The sequence below is a fragment of the Exophiala mesophila genome (assembly GCF_000836275.1).
Source record: "Exophiala mesophila strain CBS 40295 unplaced genomic scaffold supercont1.4, whole genome shotgun sequence".
In the NCBI taxonomy this organism is placed as follows: Eukaryota; Fungi; Ascomycota; class Eurotiomycetes; order Chaetothyriales; family Herpotrichiellaceae; genus Exophiala; species Exophiala mesophila.
In genome coordinates, this window is record NW_015622507.1 from 1,975,833 (window position 1) to 1,991,413 (window position 15,581).

General features: G+C 50.8%; 3 protein-coding genes across 5 annotated transcripts; 2 read left to right on the plus strand and 1 right to left on the minus strand.

Annotated features, from left to right (window-relative positions):
• Positions 1-188: 188 nt before the first annotated feature.
• Positions 189-2,033, minus strand: PV10_05879 (uncharacterized protein). The gene has a single exon (XM_016370610.1). The coding sequence runs from the start codon at positions 1,799-1,801 to the stop codon at positions 764-766; it is 1,038 nt and encodes a 345-aa protein (XP_016222903.1). The 5' UTR covers positions 1,802-2,033; the 3' UTR covers positions 189-763.
• Positions 2,034-2,137: 104 nt separating this feature from the next.
• PV10_05880 lies at positions 2,138-4,107 on the plus strand. Of its 3 annotated transcripts, XM_016370612.1 has the most exons (5): positions 2,138-2,828; positions 2,899-2,964; positions 3,023-3,205; positions 3,262-3,423; positions 3,490-4,107. In XM_016370612.1, the coding sequence occupies exons 1-5, from the start codon at positions 2,411-2,413 to the stop codon at positions 3,927-3,929; spliced, it is 1,269 nt and encodes a 422-aa protein (XP_016222905.1). In that variant the 5' UTR covers positions 2,138-2,410; the 3' UTR covers positions 3,930-4,107. The 3 variants fall into 3 exon arrangements, with proteins under 3 accessions (XP_016222905.1, XP_016222906.1, XP_016222904.1); XM_016370613.1 differs by having other exon boundaries at positions 2,138-2,964; XM_016370611.1 differs by having other exon boundaries at positions 3,262-4,107.
• Positions 4,108-12,046: 7,939 nt separating this feature from the next.
• On the plus strand, positions 12,047-14,202 carry PV10_05881 (uncharacterized protein). Its single transcript, XM_016370614.1, has 2 exons — positions 12,047-12,821; positions 12,883-14,202. The coding sequence occupies exon 2, from the start codon at positions 13,101-13,103 to the stop codon at positions 13,635-13,637; it is 537 nt and encodes a 178-aa protein (XP_016222907.1). The 5' UTR covers positions 12,047-12,821; positions 12,883-13,100; the 3' UTR covers positions 13,638-14,202.
• Positions 14,203-15,581: the final 1,379 nt, after the last annotated feature.

Consider the following 15,581-nt stretch of genomic DNA (forward strand, 5'->3'; position numbering starts at 1 on the left):
CGCCGCCGCCCTGCCCTTACTAAGTCACCATCCACGTGATCTGCGTCGCCTTTCCCATGTGCTGAGTTTAATAGGTGAATTAACACCGGTCCTACATCTGCTCTTCTTTATCCTTGATTGGATTTCGAAGGTCAAGTCTCAGACTTACTACACGGACAGCTTTAGACTTCTGGGATATTACTATCATCGTCCAAACGTCACAAGCCAATACTACTCGTTGATTGGAGATCGATGAATCTATTTAAGTTGAAATCTGACATATGAGAAGACTCTGGTCCGCAGCTCTTCATGACTCCATTCCTAGCAGTCAAAAGTTGGGACAATCAAGTAGATCGGTTGCGACATAGCAACCACGATCGACGAGGACTGGAAACACTATATAAAGCACAAAAATGATAGGGATACGTTGAGGAGAGAGTTTGGCACAAAGGAGAACTATCCGTCACTGACGAGCGGGCGCCCGGGAGCTGAGCAGAGAGATTCAAGAACTGTAAGATGAGCTTCCACCAGAGGCCAGGTTACGTCACCGCTGAGAATGCAGTATATGGAGGTACCGGTCGCCTCGAATGAATCCATTGATTGGCTCTCAAAAGCACACTCAGTGGTGGCTCATGTAGGAATAATGGGCCCACCATTGAATGTGTTGAAGATTATTCAGGGCGTGATTGTGGCAACCTATCGTATCGTATCGTGTCGAGCGTCGAGCGTGGGTCGTAATTGAGCAGTTATGGTAAATTGTGGTTGTGAAGCTTGTCACCTCTTTTCATATCCGCAGAGGTTTGGAAGACTGTCGGGCTAGTAGACTCCCTTGTAAGATATTATTTTTGCATGGCACTCCTTGGGAAAAGCAGATCATGTTGTCCAAGGTCACGGAGGCGATCTCGGTTAAGGCTTCGCCGGTGAAGAAGGCTTGGTGGCCAGTGATGATGACGTTTGGAAACGACACAAGGCGCATTAGAGCATCGTCGTCGATAATGTCTGTTGAATGATCCGTGTAAAAAACAGATCCTTCTCGTTCGTAGACGTCCAAAGCTAGCCCACTGAGGTGCCTCTCCTTGAGCGATTCAATCACCGCATCGGTATCGACCAAGCCGCCACGAGACACGTTCACCAACATGGCTCCCGATTTCATCTGTTTCAGAGTATCCTTATTTATGACGTGCCTCGTGCTTTCGAGGAGAGGACAGTGCAAACTGACAATGTCACTCTGTTCCAGCAAAGCCCCCAGCTCGACAAAGTCGCCGTACTTGGCAAACTCCTCGTTTTGAAAAGGGTCATACGCCACAAGGCGGCAGCCAAAGCCATGCATGATGCGGGCGAAACAGACGCCAATTTTCCCGGTACCGATGATTCCAACAGTCTTGCCGTTGAGCGCGAAACCCAGAAGCCCATCCAAGGTGAAGTTTCCCAATCTCACACGGTCGTGGGCCAGGTATGTCTTGCGGTTGAGTGACTGGACGAGAGCGACAGCGTATTCGGCAACCGATTCCGGAGAATACGAGGGCACGTTGGCCACGAAGAATCCAAACTGCTCGGCGGCTACCAGATCCACGTTGTTATATCCAGCGCATCGAAGGAGGATAGCTCTCACGCCGTATATGTGGAGCTCCTTCAGGACGTCGGCGTTCACAACATCGTTGACAAAGACACAGACAGCCGTTGCGTCTTTAGCATGGGCCACAGTCTCGCGGGAGAGAGACTCTCCATGGTATCGGACCGTCAGCTTGATGCCCGAGCGATCTTTGGCTTGGTCAAAGAACGTCCGGTCATATTGTTTGGCACTGAAGATGGAGATAGTCATTTTGGATCAAGATTGCGATGAACGCAATGCCTTTAGGTTCGCTGCTCCGCTCTGAGACGATCCTGACAGAGAGCACTGAAGACTCAGAGTCACCTTGATGATACACCAGATTCCTACACTGGGTTGATAAGGCTTCCAAGAAATTTTTACCGCTCCTATATCGGGATCTCCGCCACGTGCATCAGAAGATGCTGTTGGGCCATTCTTGTCGATTCCTTCGACGGCAGCCAAGACCTAACGGCGCACGGATGGTGTGAGACTAGGAGGAATAGTTGGTTTAACGGTGGCTGTTGGAGCGACGCCCAGCCTTTCCTCCCAACAAAAGCTTGTCGCTATCGTCGATCAAGCTCCCCATTGCCCACGGATGTAGTCTAGACGGCATCCGGGCCTATGCAGCTTTTAGCACGGTTGTTAACTACTCGTATTCATCACTGCATCCTATTAAAGCGGCTACAATCTTTGAACCCTGCACCTATTTTAGGCTACTGATAACGTCTTGAGGGCTTTTCAGCGAGCAAGATCACCAGAGATGAGTTCTTATACTTTACCCTCTATCTTTCCACAACAAATGCCCAATCCCTAAAGTTTGCTGGCCAAACCGCCACGACAATGTCGTCGACTCAGGCCTCCTCAGAACACATGTTTCGAAGCAATGGCGTCAAAGAGGAGGGACATGTTACACAGAAAGGAAACGACGTCGATCCCCTCACCCACACCTCAAGACAATCGACTCACCATAACACCCATCTCCTCCAGTACCCTGAGGCTCGCTCTCTGGGCACCTCTCACCATGCGGCCCCATCAGAAATGCTGTCGGGTCTCCTTCTCGAAGATGCCATCCTATTCAACTCGATCCGCAAGGTCGAGAACCCTCCAGATAAAGTCCTCTTTTTAGCCCTGCTGGCTGGCGTCTGGGTTGGCATGGGTGGATTGGCCGCAGCCTCTGCTGCGGGCGGCATCCCAGCGTCCGTGAGAGAGGACTGGGTTTTCTTATCCAGATTTCTCATGGGTGCATGGTTCGCTTTTGGTGTGTTGATACCTATTCATGATCAGAAGAGGAGGACAGTCAGTGATGACTAATAATGGTCTACCTATAGCACTGCACATGATTGCCATGTTTGGCGGAGACCTCTTCACCGGCAACACTATGACCATGGCCATTGGTATGTGACATTCGATGGGCAGAATTATGTCGTTTCCAGCTCTGACCATGTTTCTCAGGATGGTACAATCGTGTGGTTCCATTCAGAGCCTTGCTCCTCAATTGGCTCCTCGTCTACATTGGAAATTGGGGCGGCACGTTGTTCATGGCCTACTTCTTTGGCTATCTGGGCAACATGTTCGGGACTCCACAGTATCGCTCATACCTGGACTATGTCGTCCTTGCTAAACTCGAGCATCTGAGTAGGTCTACATGCAGCAGAAGTGTCGGAACCCGCGGATGTGCTAACAAGGAACAGCGTGGGGACAAGTTCTCATTCGGGGTATCGGTGCGAACATCATGGTCTGTATGGCCATGACACTCGGTATTGCGGCTCGAGGTGCGGCCGGGAAGATTATAGCGCTTTGGTTTCCAGTGGTCATGTTCGTCATCTGCGGATTCGAGCATTGCGTCGCCAATAGTATGTCTAAACAATTTCATGGCCCCCCCTCAAGGCAAGGTGATTCTGACCATGTGCCAATAACAGTGTTTTTCACGTCGTTGGGCCTGATGTACGGTGCTGGTCCTTCTACCATTGGACGGCAATGGTACAACCAGTCTGCTGCAGCACTCGGGAACATCATCGGTGGTGCTATCTTCATGGGACTTTGTGAACACGTCATGAATCATTGGAAGAGCCCGATATTCCGATCAAGAGGTGCTGGAACGGGCACCCTGACCGGACATGAAGTAGAAAGCACTAGACGTGCTCAGGACAGCAGTACTACTTCTCTAATCCGGGTGGCTTCATTGAGCAAGTCCAACAGACGACAGAGGCATGTCGAAGAAGAAGAGACTGATACACCAAGGAGCGGAGAGTCACGCGAAAATGAAGAGGAGCGAAAACTTCCATCATTCTTCGAATCGATACTTGGACGCCGCGAAGGTAACAAAGGTCGCCAGTCACACCCCAAAGATATGGTTTAGACTGGGAGTTCCATCCCCATAGACATTCATAGACAATGATAATGAGTTGGTTATAGGAGCTTTGACCACATACGAATTTATGTTAAGTTGGGGAGAGTGACACAGTCTTGGCCTTGGTTGATATACATTCTCGTAATGAAAGACTATCCTTATATTTAGACTACTACGGGAGGCGGCGAAGGCCGTGAACGTCCACCTTTCAGCTCAGATGTACTCCCATATAATGATTTCTGTCCTCCACAGCAATTACATCTACGTAAAGTGACGTGAAAGAACACAATGGCGGAGGAGACAGGATGTGAACCAGCAAGAGATCCACAGGGGTCTCGGGGAGTTCAAACCTTTACCCACGTAAATGCTAGAAAGTGTTCGTTTTGAGACAACAGGAGGGATGAAGAACGGTAAGGTGACATAAGATGCCCACGATGATGTGATACATAAACGAGTGTAAAAGCGGCGTGGTTAAAGACAGCCACGGAGACCCTGAGGGCCTAAACTTCCACGTGAGCTGGGGAGGAGTTCCCCAGTCCCTGTCGGATAATGAAGTTCTCCTGTCCGGGGATGGACGCCACTGTAGATCCAAGATTGATATGTGTTCGTTCGCCTGTGCACTGTAGTGAACACTCGGCTCTGCCTCAAGCGTATGAATCTTCGTGTTTCGTATTTCGGCAAATCAATGTTATCCGGATTTTCTTCGAATTAGTAATATATTCTTGACAATTGGACTCCTCAATTGTCCTGAGACAAGACGTTCAGGACTCGCTGAATCGGCAGTTGGAAGATGACAGCAAGCGATCGAATCACCCACCTCGTCAAGTCGAAAACCGTTAACTGACATATGTGGATCATCCACCATCAGTACTACCTTGACATACATACTGGGATGCCTGGATGTTTAGACGAGGAGAGAGCCAAGATCGACGGTGTGAGGAAGTGCTGCGTGAACGACTCCGCCAGCTGCCTGCGTACATGGAAGCGAGGTGAGAAGTCATACAGTAGTTGATTCAATTTTGACTCATTGTTCTCATTTCGATCTGGTAGCGAAATCCTACAGACTGTAGTCTGTAGAAGGAGTAGCAGTACTAAAGTAGTTTCACGACGGACGCGTCCTGATAGCATATAGTAGCATATTCTGTCGGTCTGTGTTTTCAGCTCGGCATGGGCGGATCCCCGGAAAAGCTGTTGCCCGCCTTGAAGCGACATATTCTTGAAGCGACATATTCTTGAAGCGACAAATCCTTGAAGCGACATATCCCTGAAGCGACATATCCCTGAAGCGACATATCCCTGAAGCGACATATCCCTGAAGCGACATATCCCTGAAGCGACATATCCTTGAAGCGACATATCCTTGAATCGCCCTTTTGGGAACTTTGTGGGGATTGCCAACACTGAACATCCAAATCAAGCCCACAATCACTTACCAATCGAGGTACGCGAGCTCAAGGGCGAACCCGCATTAGGTCGCCTAGCCCCTTCCAAGATATGGTAGTTCCCCAAAGGGACTGGTGGACTGACTCGTCTGTGTATACTACTGTAACCTCAGACCACTTACCTACTTCCTCTGCTTCCGAACATTTGGCATTCATGCTGTCTTTTCTACTGCTTGGTTGCATTCAGTGACGATTTCAGAGATAGGTGTCAAAAGCTGTTGATGTAGCCGAGGCCAATTCTGAGACATTCGAAAGCGTTAGGGAACGAAGTTAGCTCATGTAGGCGACTAGAGATTGTCATTTATTTTGGCGGTAAGTGCTTTGCTTCCCAAGACAGATGTGTCGTCGGGCAGATGCAGCAAACTTAAAAGCTTCTTAGGGGCTCTGGATAGACGCTATAACTCCTTGTTTGGGTAGGTACTAAAAGTCAATCGCCGATCAACAGGGAAGGATTGCGATTAGCTTTGAGAGGCTTGGACAAGGCTGCGACATGATCGCCAGGCATCGAAAAGTCCTATGGCTGGGGATGATAATGATATTCATCATCTTCTTACGTCTCTGCCTCGAGAGTTTTGACCGATCGGCACATTGTTCCCTCAAGGAGTTGACCTCACTGCCGGAAGCAATGTTGTTGACGTCGCTAGCTCTGGTTTTGGCTAGATTGATGCTCTCTTCTGCTTGAGTCGCGAAAACTTGCAGCAAATTCTGTAAGTGAAGCAATAGCTCGCTCGTATCCCCCCCGGATCCCTGATCTGTGCCTTCCTTGCCTGTGCAACGCACGTCGTAAGCCTACAAAAAACGAATTTCCAGAGTGGAGAATATGCATGAAGAGTCTAGGTATTTCCTACTACTCCTTACTATGCTTCATAAACGATGCTTCATCACTTCTCGGCGAGACTCGGACAGCAGATTGTTGTAGAACTAAGTATTCTCGTCTGCAGAGAATTAGGCCATGCGTGGAAAGGTATGAGCTCGCAACGAGGTGTCATGCTCTAAAGGGCGGTTGATGGAGCCTTCTGTCACTCAGCCTCATATTTGTGAGCATCATTCTTCGGTTAATGGACTCCTCTAAAATAAGTCAACGGGAATATCGGGCCTCTTTCGCACTTGACGTGTGCACTGGCCGGCAGATGAAGTCGACGACAGAGCCCGGCACTGTTGTACCTTGGCTGGCAAGCAGTAACAAGACCTGGCGCACCAGCTTGTGCATGAACTTGTCTGCTCTGGACCTCGAAGGATTCGATGCTTGTCCCAGAGCGGTAAACTTGACAGATGGAGCTAACTAGATCAACATTGGATAGAGCCGTCGAAACTACGGAGTATTGAGGAATTGTTATTCCGCTGGCGTCGGTCACATGCAACCGTAGGGGAACTCGAGGCAACGCAACGCGCTTGGTTCTAAGTATACTTCCTGCTCCCACTAGCTACGGAGTACATGGCTCAAAACAAACCTACTGTACTTGAGAATTACGGAGTACATATTCGTACATAAATGACAACAATTGGTTAACCCTGGTAGGTTACGAGACGAATCCCTGGCCCAGGGCCCAGGCCCCTCCTACACGTGTGCTCGTATTTCTTTTGCCCGGATGGACGGCAGGACCAAAAAATCTCACACGCTAGGTGGACACCATTGACCTTGCTTTGTTGTACGCATACTTTATTCATCAGAGTAGGCAGGGGTGCACTATTTTAACTACTAATACGTGTACAGCAGGCTGTATGCGTAAGGTGCTGCATGCATCATGGCATCTAGCCCTGGCTTTGCTCTGACCAACCTGTCCAAGGCCCCCCGAGCCCCTGCAGAATGTACGTACAACATCTCTGGGTAAAGGCCGAGTCCTCCCCTATTGCCCTCCATACCACCACGCCGAGAAGCCCACCAGGCATTTTGAAGTGTGGTGATTTAAATCACTTGGTTTTTACACGTACCTCAACGGCCTAGACTCATTGATGCGAGATTTGAATCTTCAATGAACTCGTGTCCTCAAAGACGTCTGAAGTCAGCACTGACGTAGTACTGACTAAGTTGCGAGATTCTCGTCTCTTGGGGGGGTTTAGAGGAGCAGACCCAGAGTGGGCAAAGGTTGAATGACATGGAGTGCTTGTAGCTCGTCTCAACTGTTTCTACGGAGTAGAGTTTCAAATAATCCATTGGGTGACTGTGCGGCTCTGATGCTGGAGCCCACCAAAACGCTTATGACTGTGGATGGGGATCGACGAGGATCTGCACGAGAGTGGGGTGATTTTGGTGATTCTGATGGCTTTTCCCATGTGCGGGACGCCATTGGGAATCGGGATGAAGCATCTTGGAACTTGGTTGGTGGTGATTTCAGGTCAACCCGTATTCTTCCATGTGGTATGTGGAGACGGTTCCCAAACAGCCAAAGTCGTGTTCGTGTGCGTCCCAGCCTTAGTTGCTGCAGTCTATCTGGGGTCATTCCACATGGCTGTGATGTGTCTGTAACACGGAGAAGTCAGAGACAAGTCATCATCTCAAGGATCATTCTGAACATCCTCGTACATCACAAAGCGGTGTCTCTGGCCCCGCTCGAAGTTTAGTTAGATCACCATGAGGGATGGTCAACTCCAAGCGAAGAGATATCGCCCTTAATCTCCTCCTCCCCGGCCAGGCAGTCTGACTATTCGTAGTTATTTGCCGAAACAGTCAGCAAACAGCGGGTGGCAGTCCTTGATTTGGAGTCAGAGCCTGAAAAAAGCAGAAAAAAGCATCTCACGAAGATGTGACGCCCAACATGCTCGACTTCCGCTTCACCCTAGGATGTGTTCCCGGGAGTTGGCATGCACCGCGGGCGAAAACGGATGTGCTTTTCAGTCGACATGCAATGCACGCAGCAGGTTGTGGTCTTTGGCTGACGCACGAACATTCTAGGCGGGCTTCCTACCTTCTGTGCTTCTGTACCGAATGTGTGGTTCTTACCCCTGTCTAGAAACCCCACCAACAACGTCCGAGCACAGACATAGTTCAGCCGTCGGGCTAGGGACCGAGGCCATAAGAGTACGGAGTAGGTAGACCAGCTGCAGCCTGTAGGGAGGGACGAGTAGACAAGCTGGTCGTAGTCCAAAGCTTCAATCAGCCGTGGGGCACCACGGGAGATGCTACTGCAGGAGCCCTGTCGACTACCGTCCGGCACAACTCCACGGGAGGGCATCCGCATAATTACATTTTCTTTGTGCATACGATAGCTCCATTTGTCGACCTTGCATTATAGTAGCTGAGGTGTTTGGCATGGTCTAACTTAGTGGGACAGCGGCCTGGTCCAGTGACAAGAAGTCTTGAGAATCGGCGGGCACCGCACCAGGAGCTGATGGATTGAACGGATTGGGCGACGTCGCAAGCATTGACCATGAAAGTGACAAGTAGACGTCCACGCATAAGTACATCATTTTTTAACGAGCGGTTCTAGGCAAGGATCAACCACGTGGGTGCTACTGTGCACTTGTGCATGGCTAAAATCCGATTCTCAAACAGTGGCTCGTGAATCAAAAGTCGTGTTTAGCCGGGCCGAGGCCAGTCGGCCCATTTCATTTGGCATGGTCTTGATAAATTCCCAAGGTGGAAAAAAATACGGATGAGAACGGTCAGCTTGTCCCTCTGGTGTCGGAGCTTTAATTGCGAGTTCTCTTACGTGTAGTATGAGCTAGCTTTTCGGTTCCAGCTTGGCAGGCTGGACCGAGCTGAATCAATTTTAGCCAACAATTACCATATGCTTTAGGCGTGAGGTTTGCGCCGGACGCCCTACGCAGACGCTTAGTAAAAAGCAGTGGCAGTCCAGAATCCCAGTAATCCAGGTGGGCGCCTCGGGCTCTAGCGTCCAGTGGGAAATAACGAGGATGACGCCGGCGTCGATCAGACCTCGCATCTCGCCATGTGCAACAGGATCGACACGCGTGGCTGGCCTCCACTTTCAACGGCTCTAACCTTCAGGGCTTCAGCCGGCCATCAAGGGCTCAAGGTGTGACAATCAATCAGCAGAGGTACTTGCCCACGGTGCCACAACGGTGTAGGATCGCAACATTTCAACACGGATCTGGCCCTTGACATTATTCATCTCGCATCGTTTAGCCCGCTTCAAGAATAACACACGGGCATGCAGTCCGCTCAACAAAAGTCCTGGAGCCAGATTGTACGTACATTTTGTGCATCTTTACCGTGGTGCTGTGAGCAGTTGTTGGCTAGTCAAGCGCTCAGTACCCTCTGAATGTTGTAAGCGAGAGCACTAGTGGGTTTGAGGATTACTTCCGGGGCTGCAAGCCAAATTCGGGGCCACCTGATTGGACCTGCTTCCATGCCCAGACGCAAAATCAGTTAAGCGAGACTTGATAGTCGTCACCTTGGGCTCAAGTACCTACCTACCTAAGCATGCCCATAGCAATGCCCGTATCCATCCCCAGAGGTGCTACTTTTGCGTTTGTGCATGTATCTCCGGGCTGCTACAAAACTACTAGGTACCGCTATGTAGGTGCATACATATGTACTTACTCCGTAGGTGTGCAAATTATTATAAATAGACGCTCTGGCGTGGCACCACAGCGGTTTTTCTTGCTTGCTTTTGTAAAGCGGAATATCCCGGGGGAAAGAAAAGCCTTCGAAATGGAGATTCGGGTTTTGAGACAATTGTGAGAGAGCAAAATGCCTGCGCGATCATTGTCTTTACTGGCAAGCGTACAATACTACTCTAAAAATTCAAGATTCGTGGCAAGGACAGGGGGTATTATCCGTGGTGGGAAACCCAGGATGTGTGTAGTGGTAAAGTAGTTGGGAGGATCGAGTCAGTCGGAGTAGCAGACAACATTTTACCTTGTACTCCAGAAAGAGCCCGAGACTTTAACTTAGCCAGGGAGTGCTTCGGCCGTTATGCATGAGTGCGAACGCACAGGTACTCTACAGTACTCGGTAGGCTAAACCACCTGTAAATATCACAATAGTCGATTTTTTACGCTCCCTTCCAGGTCCAAATCAGTGAAACCCTAGCCTAGAAACCCATCTTTAGAGCGACCACAGCGGCTTAATTCATGCGTAGTTCAGCCTTGGTCTGACAGCTGCGAGAGATGGACGCCTGTGCCCCCCGGCCCCTGTTACTCCCAGGGTCCCTGGTCTCTTGGTCCCCACGATTGCCGCTTAATCGGTGATCGCTTCGGCAGGCGCATGGCTCAAACTCTGGCGTACGGGGCTTAGGAACTTCATCTCGATTCTAATACCCGTTACATATTGGTCTTGGGCACGCTTAACCACGATGACCGTCACCTTTGGGCACCTCCGTGATACAGTCAAGTTTCTGCGTAATGTTTATTGCTCACGTCAGTTATTTGCCACTAATTTCGTCGTCTCCGCCATCCCCCGAGGCATGCTGCATTCGTTTGTAGGTCCAGCCCATCGGAGCTCGCATGGATGCTCCCGTCAACATCGTCAATATAATTACCCCATCCCTAACCAGATCCTTAGGGGCATAATTTACTGGACTCTATGAAACATTTTGTTCTTGTCGCGGTCAAGCGATTTTGTTAATACATGGGTATCCACGCATCCAAGTGGTCCTGCATCTTGATATCATTTTCTGTGCGTCAGACCCTGAGAATTTGCCGCCACCAGACTATAGCTATGCAAGATTGCCGGACCATTCTGAAACCGACAACGTGCACAATCAAAGTTGGACAGTGCAGGCATGGCAGAGGGACTGAGATCCATCTGACTTCAGCGGACCCAGGTCTAAGGTCTAAGCTGTGCAGGCCTACGTAGACGCTACGCATAGGCATGGAGCTCAATGGCCAAGGCAGGTGGGCGACTGATATCCCATATTCAGGGCGCCATTGAGCCAAAATGCAAGCAGCGGAGGGGCGACGCGATGCGGAAATTCCGATGATCAGCCAACCACGGCCTTTACCGGGGCGTGTCACCTCACGTCCCTGGGGCCCTGGGGCCCTGGTCCCTTAGCAGGCAGCTACCAAGGCGTAGGTACCTACCTACATATGCGTTGGTAGTGCGAAGTGAGTAGTGGGTAGGCCGGTAGCGTATTCCTGTAGTGGAAGAACCCTGCACGTCCCTCGCTTACAACCTCTGTCGAGCATCCCTGGACACGCACGCACGGCAGCTCATCCAGCAGGATGCCTCCACGTGCTCCACTCTGCCCTCAGGCCCATGTACCATCGGTGTAGGCGCGGCTATCCTTGCTTACCCTCGCCTCTCAGTGCTCTCGTCAACTCAACTCAACCAGAGCACAAGCCATTCCGTGCAAACCTCTGGCGCCCGAAGTGGTAACTGCATCTACGGAGCACAGTGTTTCCTCCCAAAAAGAGTCTGTCCCGAGCCCTAGTCCCCTCCTCTGGAGGGTGGAGGGTGGATGTTCTTGGTCCTTTCTCGCTCCTACGCTGTCACCGCACACCTAACGCACCCTGACGCCAACGGCTGGCGTCCACCTCCCGTCGTCCTCGTGTCTGAAGCCACATCCACAAACACTCCTGTCGTCTCGGCACCCATCGTGGTAGATGGAGTCGAGAGCTTTGATCCTTTCCTGCTCTATTGTCGGTCCGTTGTTTGTGGAATTCCGAAAACTAGTCTACTGAACTATCGTCAAGAATACCAGACGAATAGACGGTACCTTTATCACTCATCTCCCACCCACTTTTGATCTTCACCAAGCCTGCACATCGTCCCATGCACATTGGACAGCCACCTAGCCCACTTCCACACTTCCACTCTTCCACTTTCCCTGCTGGTCTTCATACACCTGGACAACTCTAGCTGCCTGGTCGAACCACCGACTACTCTCTCGACGATCTTCGCCACAGAAGCTTCCTCGGTTCGGAGAGGGCCTGCTTTATGCCAGCGGTCTCAAGGCTCCACCAGTCTCCAGTACATCAACGCTTACACCCACAATCGGATCTTGAAAGCTCGTGTGTCGTCCTGCCTACTGCGACGCCAGAGCTGTGGAACATCCCACCGGCTCCCATTCAGGCCTTAGGCGGGCACTTTCTTTATCTCTTTTCCTCTTCTGGCCAGTCCTTTAACCACAACATCCTACCCCCGCCTCACTCTCTTCTTCATACACTCACCAGGCTCACTGTTTGTGGTGTGCTCACAACAACTTCATCTACCGTGGTCACATCAGTTCTCTCCCACGATAGAGTTCCTCTTTAACTTCGGCAATCTCCTCTTCAATCAGTCGTTCCGAACATCTGGTCCCCACGGCGGATGACCACTGTTCAAGCAGATTGACTTTTGTCCCTCGAACAGTGCATGATCACTGCGGGCTCTGTGTAACAAATCTGGTTGACAATCGGACGCGTGAATTATTCAATGGCCCTTTCGTTAATCATGACTTATGACACCTTCAGTCGTGATCACCACAGTTTCTCATCCTCCAACAATCCTCTCCTTTCGCCCGACACATTAGCGAGACCAAATACAGGTCTCTCTAGGCCGTCTCGGAACGCCCAGGTAAGAGTCAGTTACCCACTAATTAATCATCTCCCTTGGAGTCTGACGTGGCCAACAATAGATTCGGCGGCTTTATTCAACAATTCGCGAAGGGTATCTGGAAGTTCTCAGGGCATCACAGCAACGTCCGATTTGAGCGCGGTAACAGAAAGTCCTCGAAATCTGCCTCCACCAACCCCAGAGCTTCCACCGGCGTCAAGTTTCGATTTTCCCCGATTGTCACCAACACAAAGATCTCCCAGTGGAGGAATTGGCCTACCTCCCCATTATCCAACGGCGATGACAAGTACTAATCCTGAATTTTATGTGCATCGGGGAAGCACACACGCCCAACCCCCGGAAACCACAGCGGGGCCTCCACCAATCCTTTCAACCAGTGCACCTGCCTGGACGTCGAGAGACCAAACAACAATGGAACCTCCACCGAGGCGGCCGCGCTCTGATGCTTCTGAGGGCAACGCTCCGTACCGAGGGGTCGCGAATCAGCGACCATTGCCCACTCACTTTGCACCTGCTCTCCCACCTATGGACATGCAAGTCGCGCCAACATGGCAACATCACCACTATTATCCACCAGCTAATCCACCCTCATATCCACAATCCCAGGAAAGATACGCTTGTCCAACGTGCAACAAACTCTTTTCGCGACCAAGTTCGCTAAAGATCCACACTCATTCACACACAGGAGAGAAACCCTTTAAATGCAACCACCAAGGCTGTGGCAAATATTTCAGCGTGCGGAGCAACATGAAAAGACATGAGAAAGGATGTCATGGGGCTTCATCGTCCTCAGATGCGGGCACCAGTCCTGAGTGAGCGAGTCAAGCAACGCTTTATTTTTTTCACTATCGAACGTTTGGAGATTGCAAGGAGAACCACAGTTCTCCCCTATACGTTGGCACTCGATCAGTTGTTGTTGCGATGAGACATCCCTGCAACGATGACGTCTCTCTTGGAGTGCCATGCGAAAGGCGGACAGGCCAGCCCAGCTAGGGATAGACATGTCGGTTGCGTTCAGCCACGGTTGTCTCCAAGTGATGGTCATTTCCACCATTATTATCTGCGAGCTTGTGCCGTACAAGCTCAGGACATCAACTATGACTCTGAAAATTAGACCGGGCAGGAGTTTAAAAAGTCACGACTTTACGCTCAGTTGCTATGATATAGGCAGCAAGCCTCATTGAATTGGCGTTGGTTAGCGAGCACCACATTTTGTCAGATACGCAGACGAGTTGCAGTTGCCCTTTTATGTGGCAGGACGGGTCGAAGGGGGTTCTAAACGAAATCGAGATCTGTAGGCAGACATGAACTTTGCACATGGACATATTATTCTGTATGATACATAGTAATCCTCGTCGCAGATACTTTTTGAACAAACAGACTCAAGACTTGACATTCTCTTGATTATTCTTTTTGGTCTACTTGTATTATTGGTGTCTAATTTTAGTGTTGAAATGAGGCTCTGATTCTCGCTAGGGAGAAGAAAATGTGCAAAAAGCGCAGGAAGGAGACAGGCTACAAAATGGGAGGAGGAAGGCAGCGCAAAATGGTGGGAAGAAGGTGTCCAGAGCTGGAACTGGGAAGCAGTGTGTGCCAACTGCAGGATTCAGGGCGTAACGAGTCAGGTTCGCGGCAACCGTCGTCATGATCTGCCCCGGGGGAAATTGCGACATACGGACCGACACTTGCCACGTGGTGAAGGAGGAACCAGCACCCTGGGACAAAGTGGGCACTGTGTACCGAGTAGACGCACTCTGCATACTGTGCGGAGTTATGCGTGTCTACTCCGTAGGCTTGAATAACTAGCAACAAGACCAAATTTGACAGGTTTGGGTTGAAGCCACTTGTTTCTGAGCTGCAGACAATAGCAAAACAAGGCAAAGGAAAATGGGATACTCCGGAAGGGGACCCCCTGCGGTCGGGAAGATCAGGGGGCGCTGCCGCCATCCAATCGCACGGCCAATCGCACGGCCCTGTCATGCAGACAGCGGACCCCACCTTCCTGTTCTGGGCTTAGCCGAGTCTAGAACTTGTGCGACAGGTGCCACCATGGACAACTTTGGCAGTCACACAGACACAAGATCACCACCGTCAGTCAAAGTCTGAGGCATCCCCCGTCCCTCTCTGGCTCCGCCCCGCTGCCATTGCTTTTGGCAAAACATCCATGCATACCATGGCCAAAACTAAGACTGTTATCTTCGTGCCTTGTACTACAATGCTACCTCACCAGTGGTGTCTTTTAGTTATTCAGTAGTGCCAGAGCCGGCGTGGAAGCTATGGGCGCAGTTTGATCTCCTCTCCACGTGGCCATCGTGTTCATGCCCTCTGAACTGGTCGCTGAGGTGGGGCTCTTAGGTCGGCCATCCCGAAAAGCCACGTGGGCCTCGGGCTACTCTGCACACGCGCTTTAGCGAGCGTTGGCGAGAACCACCTGTCCCAAGACATGTCAACGTCCCGGGGCACTACGTCCCGTCTTCTTCACCTTCCCGTCCCTCCCTTCACACCCACCAAGAATCCTTGACCTTGCACGCACCCAATTCTCGCAATGGCCTTCTGCGGGCTCTGATTGATCCGAGATGGGCTACCCATGTATGTCGTCGTCGGTGGCAATGCCACTTTTGAGGTTGGTGGTATCAGGCCACACTCATCAAGTTCCAACTTGGCTGTGGTGGGACAATGAACCACTCTGACGGATCTTGTACCACCCAAAAGCCCTTGCTTTGAACCCCCAACATGCAAGTTCAGACCCTGCGCATGCGC

Excerpts from the sequence above, each read along its gene's own strand:
- PV10_05879 (XM_016370610.1), bottom strand. The coding sequence starts at position 1,801 with ATGACTATCTCCATCTTCAGTGCCAAACAATATGACCGGACGTTCTTT.
- PV10_05880 (XM_016370611.1), top strand. The coding sequence starts at position 2,411 with ATGTCGTCGACTCAGGCCTCCTCAGAACACATGTTTCGAAGCAATGGC. Across the intron at positions 2,829-2,898 it reads GGGTGCATGGTTCGCTTTTG|CACTGCACATGATTGCCATG; the intron begins GTGTGTTGATAC and ends GTCTACCTATAG. Across the intron at positions 2,965-3,022 it reads CACTATGACCATGGCCATTG|GATGGTACAATCGTGTGGTT; the intron begins GTATGTGACATT and ends CATGTTTCTCAG.
- PV10_05881 (XM_016370614.1), top strand. The coding sequence starts at position 13,101 with ATGACAAGTACTAATCCTGAATTTTATGTGCATCGGGGAAGCACACAC.